The sequence below is a fragment of the Apteryx rowi genome, unplaced genomic scaffold, assembly GCF_003343035.1.
Source record: "Apteryx rowi isolate R43461 unplaced genomic scaffold, aptRow1 scaffold_18, whole genome shotgun sequence".
Taxonomy (NCBI): Eukaryota; Metazoa; Chordata; class Aves; order Apterygiformes; family Apterygidae; genus Apteryx; species Apteryx rowi.
In genome coordinates, this window is record NW_020448085.1 from 5,255,397 (window position 1) to 5,269,167 (window position 13,771).

The 13,771-nt window shown below is 45.9% G+C and overlaps 1 protein-coding gene across 1 annotated transcript in view; it reads left to right on the forward strand.

Moving 5' to 3' along the window:
- Positions 1-567: 567 nt before the first annotated feature.
- The window catches only part of ANTXRL (ANTXR like), a 60,712-nt gene continuing 47,508 nt past the window's right edge, over positions 568-13,771 (forward strand). The window contains exons 1-3 of the mRNA XM_026061330.1: positions 568-728; positions 12,756-12,827; positions 12,997-13,072. Of these exons, the coding sequence (XP_025917115.1) occupies positions 568-728; positions 12,756-12,827; positions 12,997-13,072 (309 nt within the window). The remainder of the gene's footprint in view (positions 729-12,755; positions 12,828-12,996; positions 13,073-13,771) is intronic.

Sequence of the window (13,771 nt, forward strand, 5' to 3'; positions counted from 1 at the left end):
TATCGCACGAGGTGCCCGGTAGCAGCTGGGGGTCGCACCCGGGGGGGCGGCGCGGTCCCGGCGCTGCCCCCGCAGCCGCGTCCACGCCGCAGCCGCGCACCGGCGGCAGGAGGGCCCCGCTCGCTGCAGCGTCTCGCCTTTCCCCCCTCCGGTCTCCCGGAACAGGAAAGTCCCGGTTCAGCTTTCCCCCATAAGATCCTGCCTCCCCCCGCGGCTCTCCTCCCTCTGCCCCTGCCCGCGCTGGCCGCTGCGGAGGGCGCTCCGCTCCGCTCCGCTCCTCTCCGCGCCCACCCGGCCCGAGCCGCTGGGGGCTGCCGCGGCCGCGGAGGCGGCGGGGCATGGGGACGGGGCGCCGGGGGCCCTCCCCGAGCCTTGCCCCCGCCCTGAGCCAGCCGCCCGGGTCCGTCCGGAGCCCGCAGGGCTGAACCGAGAGCCTAAAGTTAGTTAGGTGGGTTTTTTTGGTTTTGGCTTTTTTTTTTTTAACTCCTTGGCGCTTCCGAAGAGGCTGTAAAGTCTGCCGGGAGAGGGAGAGACGGGGGGAGGAGGAGGATTTAAGGAAGAAAAAAAATGGCGAGTTGCAGGAGCAGCGTGGAGAAAGCAGCATTTTTGTGCTGCTTCTTGCTGGCAGCCGTGAGCTTAACCTCCTGCGCCCGGGCGGAGGAGGAGGAAGAGCAAGAAGAGCAGCGCTCCTGCCACGGTGCCTTTGATCTCTACTTCGTCCTGGATAAGTAAGTGACAGTCACATTTGAAAACGTTTATTCACCCTTCACTGCCTTCTTGCAGCAGCAGCAGCAGCAGCAGGGACGTCGCCTCCCGCGCCCTCCCCCTGCTGCCAGACCCGGCGCGCGGGGCAGCCGCCGCATTTGTGCCCCCAAACGCGCGCGTTTCCCAAGCGGAGCATTTAGGGGAGCCCCGGGCTCGGCCCCGCGTTAGTCCGGCGTGCTACCCCGGCAAATCGGGTCACCCTCGGGTTGCGGCGCACGGTGTGTGCTTGGAGTACACAGCGGGAGCTTGGGCGTGAGGCGATGCTGATCGGTGCCCCCAGCATTTCTGGAACTTAGTGTAAAAACTCTGGCAAAGCTTTAAGATGAACTTAGCTATGCCAGGGTTCAATTTGTGCAGATCTAACTAAGGCTAAGACTAGACTGTTTGTATGCAATGATTGGTATTTTACAGGCTCACTGTAAGGTTTTATAAAACCTGTTGTTTCTGATTAACTTCTTCAGAATTGCCTAAACCTGTGTTTGAGGTTTGTCTGTTAAAATATGTTGGCAAACACTTTTTTTTTTTTTAATACCATGTTATCCTAATTTAGATATGGCCCGAGGGCATGGTTAAGCTCACATTTGTAGACATGTTATAGCAAGTGTTAGCAGAGTCAGTGGTAAACTGGTACACCCACAAGTATTTCTCAGAAGGCAAAAATTCTGTTTCTCCTGGTGCTTGAATCTGGGCTGGCAAGCAAGGGTTAAACCTGAGGAGTAAATTGTTAGCCTCCCACATGTGGTCAGTGCGATAGTTGTGTTATCCAATATATCCTGGGCAATGCATTAGATGAGATTATGAAAGATTGAAGCCTTTCCTTTGTTACTCTTGCCCAAAAGCCAGGTATAAGTCTGCATTGTTCTATTTCCCAGCTGGGAGGACTGTTCACTCCATCAGGCCTTTTCCACAGCCTGCATGAGGCAAACGGACACCCTCACTCAGGGGTCACTGTATTCCCTTATTCAAGAAGAAGAAAGAAGTGCCRTTAGTAGTCATTTCGTTTTGAGAGCAGAAGGATCTGAAGAAGACCTAAGGCATTTGCATTTCTGAAGATGCACTAATGCACTCTGTGTGGTGGTTTTGGTTTGTTTTTTTTTTTTCTCTCCACTAAGAACTTCTTTCTAAAGGCCCCTTCATGCCTAGAAGGAGCTCTGCGAAGGACTAGTGTTAGGTGCTCACATTCATACCTGGCCCTGACCAGTACTGTTATTACGCCCACTCCCTGTATTGAATTCRCAGTAACAATGAATAATGGTGATGGTGATAAAGGTTGTTTCTGTGACATGGTATCTATTTTTTACAGTGTGATTTCCTTATTTAAAATATCATTGTGTACCTCCAGAAATCAGAACACTGCACTCTTATGGTACTTCTCATCTGTAGATCACAAAGCACTTTAATGAGGCAATTACTGTCATTACTTGTGTCATATTTGGGTAAATTGAGGCAGAGAAGAGAATGATTTGCTCAGAGTTACTGACATATCAAGGAATAGGAAGTTGTTTGTGTAACAAGTTCCTCTTCAGTATTGTGGATATGAAATCATACACTTTCTTTTAGCTGGCTACAGGTCTAGTACCTTGGTTTGGGTACTGTCTACTCTGTATGTTGATCTCACTGCAGACTGAACCTGATTGTGGTTGGAGTAAAAGTCTACACTTAGATTCCAGTGGGAAAATTCTTTGACTGCAGTCACAAACTGAGTCTTTATAACCTTCAAGAGGTTTAAAGAGGAACTCTGGTAAGAAAACTGCAGTAGAATTTGTTTGGTCCTTTAGGTGCTTTTAGACTCTGCTCTGTTCCTGCTGAAGTCAGGGCAATTCAGTGGCAAAGCCGCTTTTGCCTTCAATGAGATTGCCTTACAATCCGTGTGGGTCATACTAGAGTGCCAGATCTTATGATCCACAGGTCCCATGCTGTTCTCCTGCTGTAAGAGTATGCAGATGACACTCGGGGTGTGCTCGCTGGCTGAGGCTGTATTCTGTGTAACATCTGGCACAGCACAGGGAGGCTTTTTGGTGGCAGGGAGGACTGATTTAGTGGATTGACTCTGGATCTTGGGACAGTTCATTGGAAGAAATTGGATAATCCATTTGAGTTCAGAAGGGTCAGGGTATTCCTGGTAGGCAGAAAGCAAGAAGCCAGTTAGAAGCAGCTGATCAAATTTGAAAATGCATAGATACATATTTTAGAATCAGATTCATGCTGATGCATAGCTGGGAAGAGTTCTGGCTCTAATTTCTAGTGGAGAATCCCTAGAAAAAAGCAGCGCTATGCACCACAGAATGTCCCCACATGTCCTGGGGATTGCTGCCCTTCACTGGTGCCTTGCCAGTGTGGAGTTAGATGCATTCAGTCTTAATTAGATGTRTAACAATGGGATTGAAGTATTGCTTCTATGAAAACCCCAGGCTTTAGTCCTATGATGCTGTAGTGCTCTCTTTAGCTGAATGACAGGCCCTGTCTGTGAAGTCAGCCTGGGTAAATCAAAATGACTTTAAATCCACTCTGCTTGCTTCCCCATAGAAAGATGTAATCTCACATCAGTAGGAGGCAAATTGGAAGAAGGCAACAAACCTTTCTCTTTATGCATGTAAGCATTGTGTGTTACTGCAATGACTTATTGGGGCATGACTTTCCTTTTAATTCTGCCAGGCAAAGTCTGTGGGGATCTAATCCTGCAGGCATCAGCCAACAGAGGGAAAAGATCATCTGCTGGTGAAGTTATTGGTATAATATATATGGTGCCAATTAGAAGAAGAAACTCACGGTCTTCTTACAGTTTTTTCTCTTCCTGAAGTTGACTGCAGCTCTTTATATTAACTCCATGGGATAGGCAATATCAGAGCAGGGGAACTAAGCCTTGGATGTCCAAGAAGGTGGCATGGTGTAAGGGGAAAACAGTGTGGGTGGGAGGGTGACCTGTCGCCATCCTCCTCAGGATTGTCTGACCATGTTAGAGCCATGCTGGGACTGCTTAAATGAGCGAATCTCTTGAAGCTATGCGAGATGGACGTTTGCTGGCTGCAGAGGCGGCTGCCTGGAGTCTGCAATCTTATGCTGTCTGGGTGTCACAATTTACAAGTTACACAGGCTTGAGCCCCTGTAGAGATGTGAAAGAAGATGTCAAAGTATTACCTTGAAGCAGCAGCATATTCTTCTGTTTGCAGCTGAGTTGATGGTAGCCGTCTCTCCGATGGCATGGTCAGGTCAGACATGATACCAAAGGTCTCATGTTCACCTTTAAACAAGTATAGTCCTTTAGTTCAGCATAATGGCTAGCTGAGCATTTTTGACTTGTTTGGTTGCTTCACTTGGTTTGGTTATCCAGGGTCCAGGTGCGTGAAGAAGGCTTTTTTCTTTTTTTTCTTTGGAGTCCCATCCAAAACTGCTGAGGACAGGTCCTCCTAGGAGTTTGGTTGCTTGACTTTATTTAGGTCTTGCAGTGACATCTTCATGCCTGAGTATGTAAATATCTCCCTTTCATCCCGGTGCTGTTGTTAACATCCAGCTGTTGCTTGTAATCAGGTTTAAATGTACTTGCACAGCAAAAAGATGACTGACCTCTAGTGTTTTCTAATTATAGCAGTGCCTGGTAGCATCATTCTGATTGTTTATCAGTGCAACAATTATAAACCTGTATTTTAAAAGGGTTTCAAACTCTGCCATGAATATCTGCTCCTGGCAATGCTTGACATAACAGAACTGAGCTGCAGAATTGTCTGTATGTTATATTCACCAAATAAGAAGAAATTCCTTTGATTATTTTTGGACTGTGTGACAGGATGGGAAACAGGAGGAAAAAAGGGATATGAGATTCTCAGAAGTATTTCTGCATTTTTCCTGCTGGGTTGTTTGCTAAAAATCATTTGTATTTTGAGTAAAAATGAGCTGCACAGCCCTGGGAAAATATTTTCTTTTCTTCTTTTTCCACAGGACAGAACATGGCAGTGCAAATGTCTTGAGTAAGGCCCTGGCTGATTTTTGTTTAGAGCAGTGATTCATAACTTTTTTCTTTTTTGGGGGGAGGGGGGTATGGCTGGCCTAACTACCCTTTCTCCCCTCCTCATTTTCCCCTTGGACTTTTGGGTGTTCCCTCTTCGGGGGACTCATGTCTCTTGGGCCCACAGCGGTATTGCCTTTCACGTCAGTTTTGTTCCTTCTCCTCCTGTGCTCCCAAGAGCATCCCTGCCAATGGCAACTTTGGTGAGGAGGTCAGTAAATGTGGTGAGCTGAGCTTCCTAACTTGGCATCTGTTTTGCAGCTGCCTCCTTTTAACCTTGCGAAGCCTCGCTCCGGAGGTGAAGGTCCCCAGTACGGAACTGGTGGGGAAGAGCACAGCCTCTGCTGGTTACTGGGAGATCAGCCACCCTGTCCCATCTCCTGCCTGTTTTTTTCTGTCTGAACTTCCCCTTGAAGAGCCAGTTGGCAGGGAAGGGGGAAATGGGTTGAAACTCACTCATTTACTTTGTGCAGGCCAGAACGCCATCAGAACAAAAGGTCTTTCGAAAACTACTATTCTGGACCAGTTTTATCATTTCAAGGTAACTCCAGATACCTTGGTTTTACACAATATGCTTTACTTAAAACAAACAAAGAAAAGAGTTTGGTAAAGACCTTTGGTATTTCCCTCCAAAAAGCAAGAAAAGCATTATTTCCCTTCCAATGATTTGAATGAATTTAGTGCTCATGAACATCATGAATTAAAAGTAGAAGTGAGAGCAAGTAGATGTGGAGGAGGTTTTGGCTGTAGGCTTTCACCACAGACCTCTGCCTTTCCCCCTGCACTGGCACCGTTCTGGTCCGAGAGCACTAGGGCAGAGTCCGGCTCTGCGGGAACTTCTGCAGCTTCCCTTGCCTCAGTGCCTGCGCTGACTGCTGCTTGGGCGCTGGCGTAGTGCCTGCGCCAGGAGCGGGGAGCCTGCCTCCCACTGCTGCTGTGGTTAGAAATCAGATTGCTYACTGAGATAGCTGCCTGAGCATGTCACCTAATTTAATTGCTTTTGAAAATCTCATATTTTACTTCTGACTTAAAACACTGATGAAATCTCTTTTCAATAAGCAAGAATATCTATATACTGCAGCCAGGCTTCAGGTCATCGTAACATTTAGGACCTGATGCAGGTAAACTGCCTCTCGAGATTGACAGGACCCCTTCATTGCCTGAATAAAAGTAGCAACCTTGTTCTTTAGACTTCATTGATTATGCTACGCTTTTATTTTTAAAATTGGCTGTGTCTGTCTTCCTCTTTTTGCCTTTTTTTCCCCCTRTATAACCTAACCACATCATTTACATGACACCTCTTCATATTCTCCAAATGCCTGCAAGCAATAATCTTTACTGTTTTCAAAACATAATCTGTTGGGATTTTGCCTATCCATCTTTCTATGTTGTGGTTATATTGCAGCCAGTGCTGTTATTTTTTAATTTTTTTTATAACCAGGTACAACTTCTTGGAATGTTTCAAAGCAAATTTTTACTCAGTTTCAGACATACCTATGTTATTGTAACCAGGCTTTATTTGTTTGTGTTTTGTCTGATATTATTCTGCCAGATTTGCCTTTTAGCAGAAAAAAGTTTCAGGAAAACCAATCTTCCTCCCTCTCCTACCTCAAGAAAAAAAAAAGCTTTATAAAACATGGCACAAAGCTAATGAGTAGTGCTTATTTGACATAAAATGTGTACAGTTAACAGGGGAAGAAAAAGCTATGGCAGCTTGTCATTTGCAGTCTATTTATGCATGTAACTAAATCTGATTTATTTGGGGCTTGAGCCAAGGAAGTAAACCGTAAGATTCCCACTGAGCTCAGATTTTGCTTCACACGCGCTCAGTGACTGAGAATTTCGTTACTTTTGTGTCTGAGCTTGCAGGCTGGGTGCTGGCGTGCAGCACAAYGTGAGTTTGTGTGAAGCATAGTCGGGCTGAACCTTTTCATCTCAAGTGGTGAGAAGATAAAGCGACTCCTGCGAGTTATTCACAGCTCAGGAGTATGGTCTCCCCTCTCCGGATATCTGTTGCACCTTGTGGATAGTGTTGCTGAGTGGCTCCGGCAGAGGGCTCCTGGTTGTTTGAACAGGATCAGGCCATGGAGACTGGGTCTGCCAGGCCTTGTGCTGCCAAGAGCAGCTCCAAGGCTTTGCTGGGAGATCTGGAGTGGCTGGCTTTTTTTCATTTTGTAATGTGCTCTTTTGGTGGTTGGGTGTGTAGCAAGAGCTGTAATACAAGATGGATCGAACCCACAGCTAGATGGTTTACTGTAGAGCACTGGGCAATGTTTGAGGGATGACTTACAAAAGTCAGTTGTGTTGCTGCAGAATTTGTTAGTAGTTTTGTAGGAGAAAAGCCATCTTTAAAAGAATTAGATTCAAATACTTTGAGTCCTGTGCTCAGAGTGCTGGCCTAGGACAAAGAAATCTGTATTCAAGTCACTTCTCTATCTTTGCCTTCCCATTCCAGTTTTTGTCTTGTCCATTAATGTTGTAAGTACTTTGAAGCAAGGACTGTCTCAGAATGGCCATCTCAGACCATGTTTCTAGTTGCCTTTGGAGCAGACAATATAAACTATTCCTTCCTTGCCTGCATGAATCACCCACAGAAGGTCCCTTCCATGCTCGCAAGCAGCATGGTTTCAGAGGAGGATTCTTGTCACTTTGAGTGCTCTGCTGGCTCAGAAGAAGGCAGCAGAGGGATGGATAAACACACGCGTGCATGTCTGAAACCACAACAAACTAGATGCCCCAGGGTTTGCTTTTATTGCAGAGCCATTATTAGCCATGTGCAAGAATGCTGCTGTCTACAATGTGGTTGTGGCCACAAAGAGCTTCTCCAAATAACAACAGCAAATTCCCTGTTTCTGAGCAATGGACTCTATGCCGGGCCACCATTAGCCAAGGGGAGTTTAGAGATTTATAGGGCCCAAAAAATTTAATGGGTGTTATACTTCCCTGACACCACACTCAGAATGATTCCACCATCCTTAAATAATAATGTACTATAATAACAAGTTTGTCGCTTGCTCCAGGATCACCCTTGGAATTGCTGCCTTCGGTTGTGAGTCTTTCTGTGTCAGTAAGAGACAGGCAAATGTGAGTGTGGTGGGGGGAGTGGGAGAAGAGGAAGCTCCTTATCTTTAAGGGTTTCACCTTCTACTTTCCCGCTTTCAGTAGTGAGGAAAGGCTTTGGATCCTTCTGCCTTCTCTCTATGTACATGTGGTAATAAAAATATTTACTGTCTGGGCAGCACTGGGGCATTAACCTTCACTGCTACGCTCCAGGCATAATATGTATTGCACCCTGTTGATCTGTGTAGGCTCCTCAGTGAATTTAGCTTTGAATCACATATGTCCCCTCACGACTTGCTGTCTGTCGAACAGCAGTGAATTCCCTAAGATTGGGGTGGGCATGACTCTAACAACACGCTCACCAGTTTTTACACTGACATAAAGCTCCATTGACTTAAAAGGAGTTCCTCCAAAGTAAGCTGGAGCAGAATCAAGCCTTGCATATCACATCACTTCCTTCCACCCCCAGGAATACTTACTGACCTCCTCTCCCCTCCCGTCAAGTGGTAGCACTGTGAAATTCAGGAAAACAGCAGCAGGAACAGCAGCAGCAGCTGCTCCTCGGAGCTGGGTCCCGAGGAGGCAGGGAGCACATTCTTTCCTATGTTGTGGTTTGCTGACTCTTCTCTTTGTCTCCTGGGCAAGAGGGACAGAGCTCGCGGGGCTGGGAACATGCTTACAACAAATGGCTGCTGTGGGTTTTTCACTTCAGTTGGGCCTCATTCTGATCCCAATTACGTAGGTATGAACCTGGGGAAATTCTGTTGTTTCTCTGGACTTGCTCCAGCTTCACCCCGGCGGAACCGGCAGCAGAAACTATCCCTGAAATGTTTTCTGTGGCGTTCTGGCTGCCCACAGCAGCTGCTTATTGCTTTGCATTTTCCTTCGCCGCGAGAGTTATGTAACCTCTGCGGACTGAAGCCTCATCTTCCCGCTTGACTGTGAAAAGCCCTTAAACTGCTTTTAAGCTGTGGGTCATTATCCACAGAAGTCTTTGGCTTGTGGGGCTTGATACTTTGCAGTGAGCTACGGGGAAGATCAGTCTGACTGGTGTGGGGAGAAGCCCATGGCACGGCTGTGCGACAGCTGCTGCCGTGACTGATGTGAGGGGCTGAACCGGGTAGCTGCCCACCGAAAAGCAAGAAATCTCTAAAGCATGAGCCGGTAAGAGAGAGGTCCAGCTGTAACAACGTCCCTTCTGCAGACAGCCACAGCACTGATTTGGTGGATCTGCTGTTTTGAACCACGGCAGGAAATTTAAGACTTCCCTGGTTCATCGCTTCCCCTCCTAAACTGGTGGGGTTGGAAGAACGTGTCTCAGACCCAATGTTTTTTCTGCATAGCGCTGATCTTTTCAGTGCTTGATTTATATTTCTCCTCACTGTTTGGAAGGCTCGACACTTCCTCTGAAGTCTTACAGGAGTGTGTCATTTGGGGGCCGAACAGGCCAGGCGCTGAATCTGTTTGGTTGTTTACTGATGGGACCAGGTTCCAGCCTCCTCCAAGGCTCCTATTAGCACTGGTGTGCTGATTAACAGGAGTTGCTTTTTCTTAGCTATTTTAAGGTTTTAATGGAAGCAATGAAAGCACTGAAACTGCTCTTAAAGTCATATTGTGCGATATTCAGGAATAATCTATGGCATAGAGCATTGCTGAAAGACCCTGTGCTTTCTCTAAGGTCAGGAATTGCAGAGCTGAAAATGAGTATGGCTTTCAATTCTGGAATATGGTCAGGTACCAAGCTTACAGTACATTTTGAGGGATTTAAGTCACAACCTTCCATTTGCCAAAGAGAACCATAAAAGCCGCCTCGTCCCTTCCAGCCACAAAGTGCAGCAAGTTAGTTTATGCTACTAGCAAAAGTAATTCTGTGGTATGAAAGGTAAGATCCCAGAAGCAGTGAAATGCCTCAGTATCTTCTCTTTCTGTGGGTGTTGGGGACAATATCTGATAGTAGCAGGCAGCTTAGTACTTAGTTTAGCAAACATTTTATTATTGTACATTTTTGTTTATTCTCCCATTAAAACCGCCGTTGATGGTGGTGCTGGGTCAGACCTATGTGGCAGCAGATGAGACTAAAAACAAACCCCAGAAAGCCTCCAGAACATATATATAACAGTAAATAAAAACATTTTACAAAGAGGGATATGATGGGGTGGGGGTGGAGAGGGGAAATCAGGTCCTTATATAACTCAGGCCTTCCCAGTCCGCCCCAACTAGTTTTCGCGAGCAGCATTACATCACCGCAGCAGGAGATGACACGCCTGGGCTTTGAGGGGTGGGGTGAGGAAAGTGACTGCATGTTAACTCAGTGCTGAACTTCGCTGGCACTCTCTATATGGGATTTTAAAACAGCTGCATTTTCTTCCTAGTATTTCTGTCTGGCTTTGATGACAGTTTCCAGCTGACAGACCAGGAATGAGTGATATTTGGGTGCAGAATTCCTTCTAGCAGCTAATCGGACCCACTTTCAGTCTGAATTACCTCTGCTCAGTAGAGCGGTAGCTCGGTGATGTGGAGCTGGGTCTTTGAGAGCACAGCAGATGTCCTGTGAGGACTCGTACATGACAGAAACCTCCCTAGCTGTTCGAAGGTGGGCGCCTATGGATTTATCACAACCACTTCTAGCTACTCTTATTTTCAGTCACGCTGATCTCCCTCTTTTTGAGAGGGTGGTCTTTCATGTAAGAATACGTGGAAATGCACAGTATTAAGGTTATCTATGCATTTTCACTCTAAAAGTCTTCATTTTGCCCCTTATTGGCTTATGATTTTCTTAAATTTTCAGTGTCTTGGCTGTTGTTGTGCAAGCTGTTCTTTGTCTGGGGGTTAGATATTCCAAAAAAATTAAAGGAGTTGAATGAAAAAATAATTCAGACAGTTCTAAGAAGGTACTGGAAATGATGATTTGTTGCTCTTATAAAGAAGTTCCTTGCTACCATCCTTTCTGGATTGCATCAGTACAATCAGTGCCTCTGTAGYTGGCAGTAGAGATTTGATATCTCATCCAAAATAGATCAGCATTTTCCAAGTAAGAAGCTGTGGCTATTCTGTGTGGAGAAGTCACCCCACTGGAAACTGCAGAAATGGAACTTAAGTGGAATGGCAAGCTCAGAATGAAACTGGAAGTGACAAATCCAGGGGGGGGGAGGAAGAGCTGTAAATGCACCTTGAAAAGATGCAAGGAAAATCTGTTCGAGTTTAGCCAATTTAGAAATTTAGTCTGGGACTTTCAGAAGAACCCAGGGGAACTAGAGGTTTTGCACTGCCTTGGATCCCTTTGAAAAAGCAGCCCTTGAAGTACATACCTCATATATGTGTGGATTATTTCTCAATGATGAGAAAAGGGCTTGTTTGCTAGTAGTATTGCCACTTTTCATGGGCCATGTTCACGAATATGTAAACATGTCTCGTCTGTTGCCTCGCATGTAAATGCAAGGCTGCACAGATCCAGACCCTCGGTGTGAGCGATCCCCAGTGCTGTTACTTTCACTGCCTGCCAATTTGGTCGCATTGCTCTTTGATAACCAGTTTCTTCTGTGAATGACTCACCAGATCTCCAGAAGAAAAGGCATGTGAGCCCGGCGTTGCGCAAACGGGCTCCTTCTAGCCTGAGTACTTCAGGGATCCCTTTGCTGTCAGTGTCTCTGTCTTTCCTCATCCCTCTGCCCCACCAGCACCGATGCGGGGCAGGCAGGGCTGTACTGTGTTGCTCACGTTGTGTGCACCGGTCTGTACCCTGGCGTCCGGGTGTCGGAAGTGACGTGTGCAGGGCCGCGTGGAAGGCCCAAGTGGAGATGAGAATTGTGATAGAGGACAATATTTTCACTGTTTTTTTCATGCATTTATACAGAACAATGTCTAAGGACAGTTAGAGGAAACCTCAGGTAGAAACGTAATGCTTTGTGCTTTACAGTGGTTATGTGGGAGAAGTATTTTAGTTTTTCTGTGTCTAAGCCCTGTGACCCTTCTGCACATGCAGTTTTATTTATCTTTTTGCCCATCTCTGCTTGTGCCAAAGGCACAGGGTGCATGAGTTTGCCCGCAAGGAAGCCGAAGAAGGAGCCGTTCTTTGGTCGTGTGTCAGCAACACCAGACCCCGAGGGAGGGTTCTGAAAACCATTGACAACTCATGCTTTGTAGCCTTTTTAATGGCTTGGAAATGTAGGGCATAGACCTGCCCAGTGGAAATCACCTGGCATTTACTATAGAGCATTAGAGTCCCTAAGATGTAAGATCTAAACAGAGGAGAAAAGGGAAGTGCTAGTATTGCAATTTCATAGATTGGGAATGGGAGCACAAACCTGTAAGTTTGTGCATGTAAATGAGTTGCCSAGGTTTTCTCAAGAAGTCTGTAACAGAGCCAGGGATTGACTTTCCAGAACGCTGGTCCACTGTGTTAGCTATTAGCATGGCCTTTCCCTTCTGAATTACTTCAAAAGCTTTCTCTTTTGAAACAAACAGTAATTCATGGAAACATTCACCCACGCATGCTGGGAGAGTAGATCAGTCAAGACTTTCTGTGTGGCTGCAAGAGCAGAGCTGTGCTCTAGGAAAGTAAATAATCTGTTAGCAGATGATTTAGCAAAATCAAATCAAATGAATTAAACTGGAAGAAAATATTTACATTTTTATATTATAAAAGGAACAAAACCGGATGGGAGCACATCTACTGAACATGTGTTAAAATGTTATGGTAAACCACTTTGGACCTATTTCTGCTTGCAGTTGTGGGTTGTCATGATTATTCCTGTTGTTACAGCTCCAACAGGGTTGCATTAGAAGCCTTAAGAGAGTTAGATGCTTGATCTCCATAGACCTTTACTGAAGTTGCATCTTTATCCATATCCTAGCCTAAAACTTAAGAATAATATGGGCAGTTCACTGTGGAATAAGATGAACATAATAAATTCTATTTTGTATGCAGGTCTGGAAGTGTCAGAAACCATTGGACGGAGATTTACTCTTTTGTGGAAAGCCTGGCTGAGAAGTTCATAAGGTAAAGTTTTCTTGGGATGATATTTTAACCGTTTATGTGTGTGTGTATGTATACATATATGTGTATATATAAAAATATATATGTATATATATTCATTACTTCTTAGGAAATGAAATTCTACTGAAGTAAAGTGTGTGTAACATGGATCTGGCTTGTTCTTCTATTTCAGTCCGATGCTGCGCATGTCTTTCATCGTTTTTTCCTCACGAGGCACCACGGTCATGAAATTAACAGAAAACAGGCAAGTACTTCACAGCTGTCACCCAGAAATGCCCTCTGTCGCTGCCTGCCCAAACACCGAGTGGCCCCGAAGCTGGACTCCGGAGCTCCGGGGCAGCCTTCAGTGTGGCACCAGCTCAGGCGCTGATGGAAGTCCTTCCCACAGTTTGCAGTTGGAGGAGGATTTAGGAGGCCTTTTGGTCTCCCATTAACATTGTTTTCAGCCTTTTAGGAAAAAGGCAGCGTTGGGCTCTCTGTTCTTTCTGGTGGTATTTCAGAGAGAAGCTGCATTTCCAGTTGAGGATCCATATTCATGGATACCCTCAGTGCCCCAGACTCATTCGTAAGGGTGGTTTCAGTTTAGGAGCGCTCTGCCTGTGGGTTGAGGTGCCCAGGGCAGCGCACCCACGTCAGAGGGGCTGTGCCCCTGCCCAGCCAAATGGGACTTTTAGGGGAAAGGAGGAGTCTGAGGCCGGAGCAAAATCCTTGCTGCCACCTTCACAACCAAATCTACATTTTTTTTTTTCCCAGTATATTTTGGACTTAATTTGTCTCATATACCCAAGTCCCTGTCTTCGTGGTGTTTCTGTTTTCTAAGTATTTCCCTTAATTTCTGCTGAAAACCCTCATTTCTGCTGCTGTTTCCACTAGTGCGAGAGGGCGTCCATTGTACTGTGCACCTTATAAAAGAAGGGGGCTTGGAGCAGTCCTGAAAGCCCCCCCAG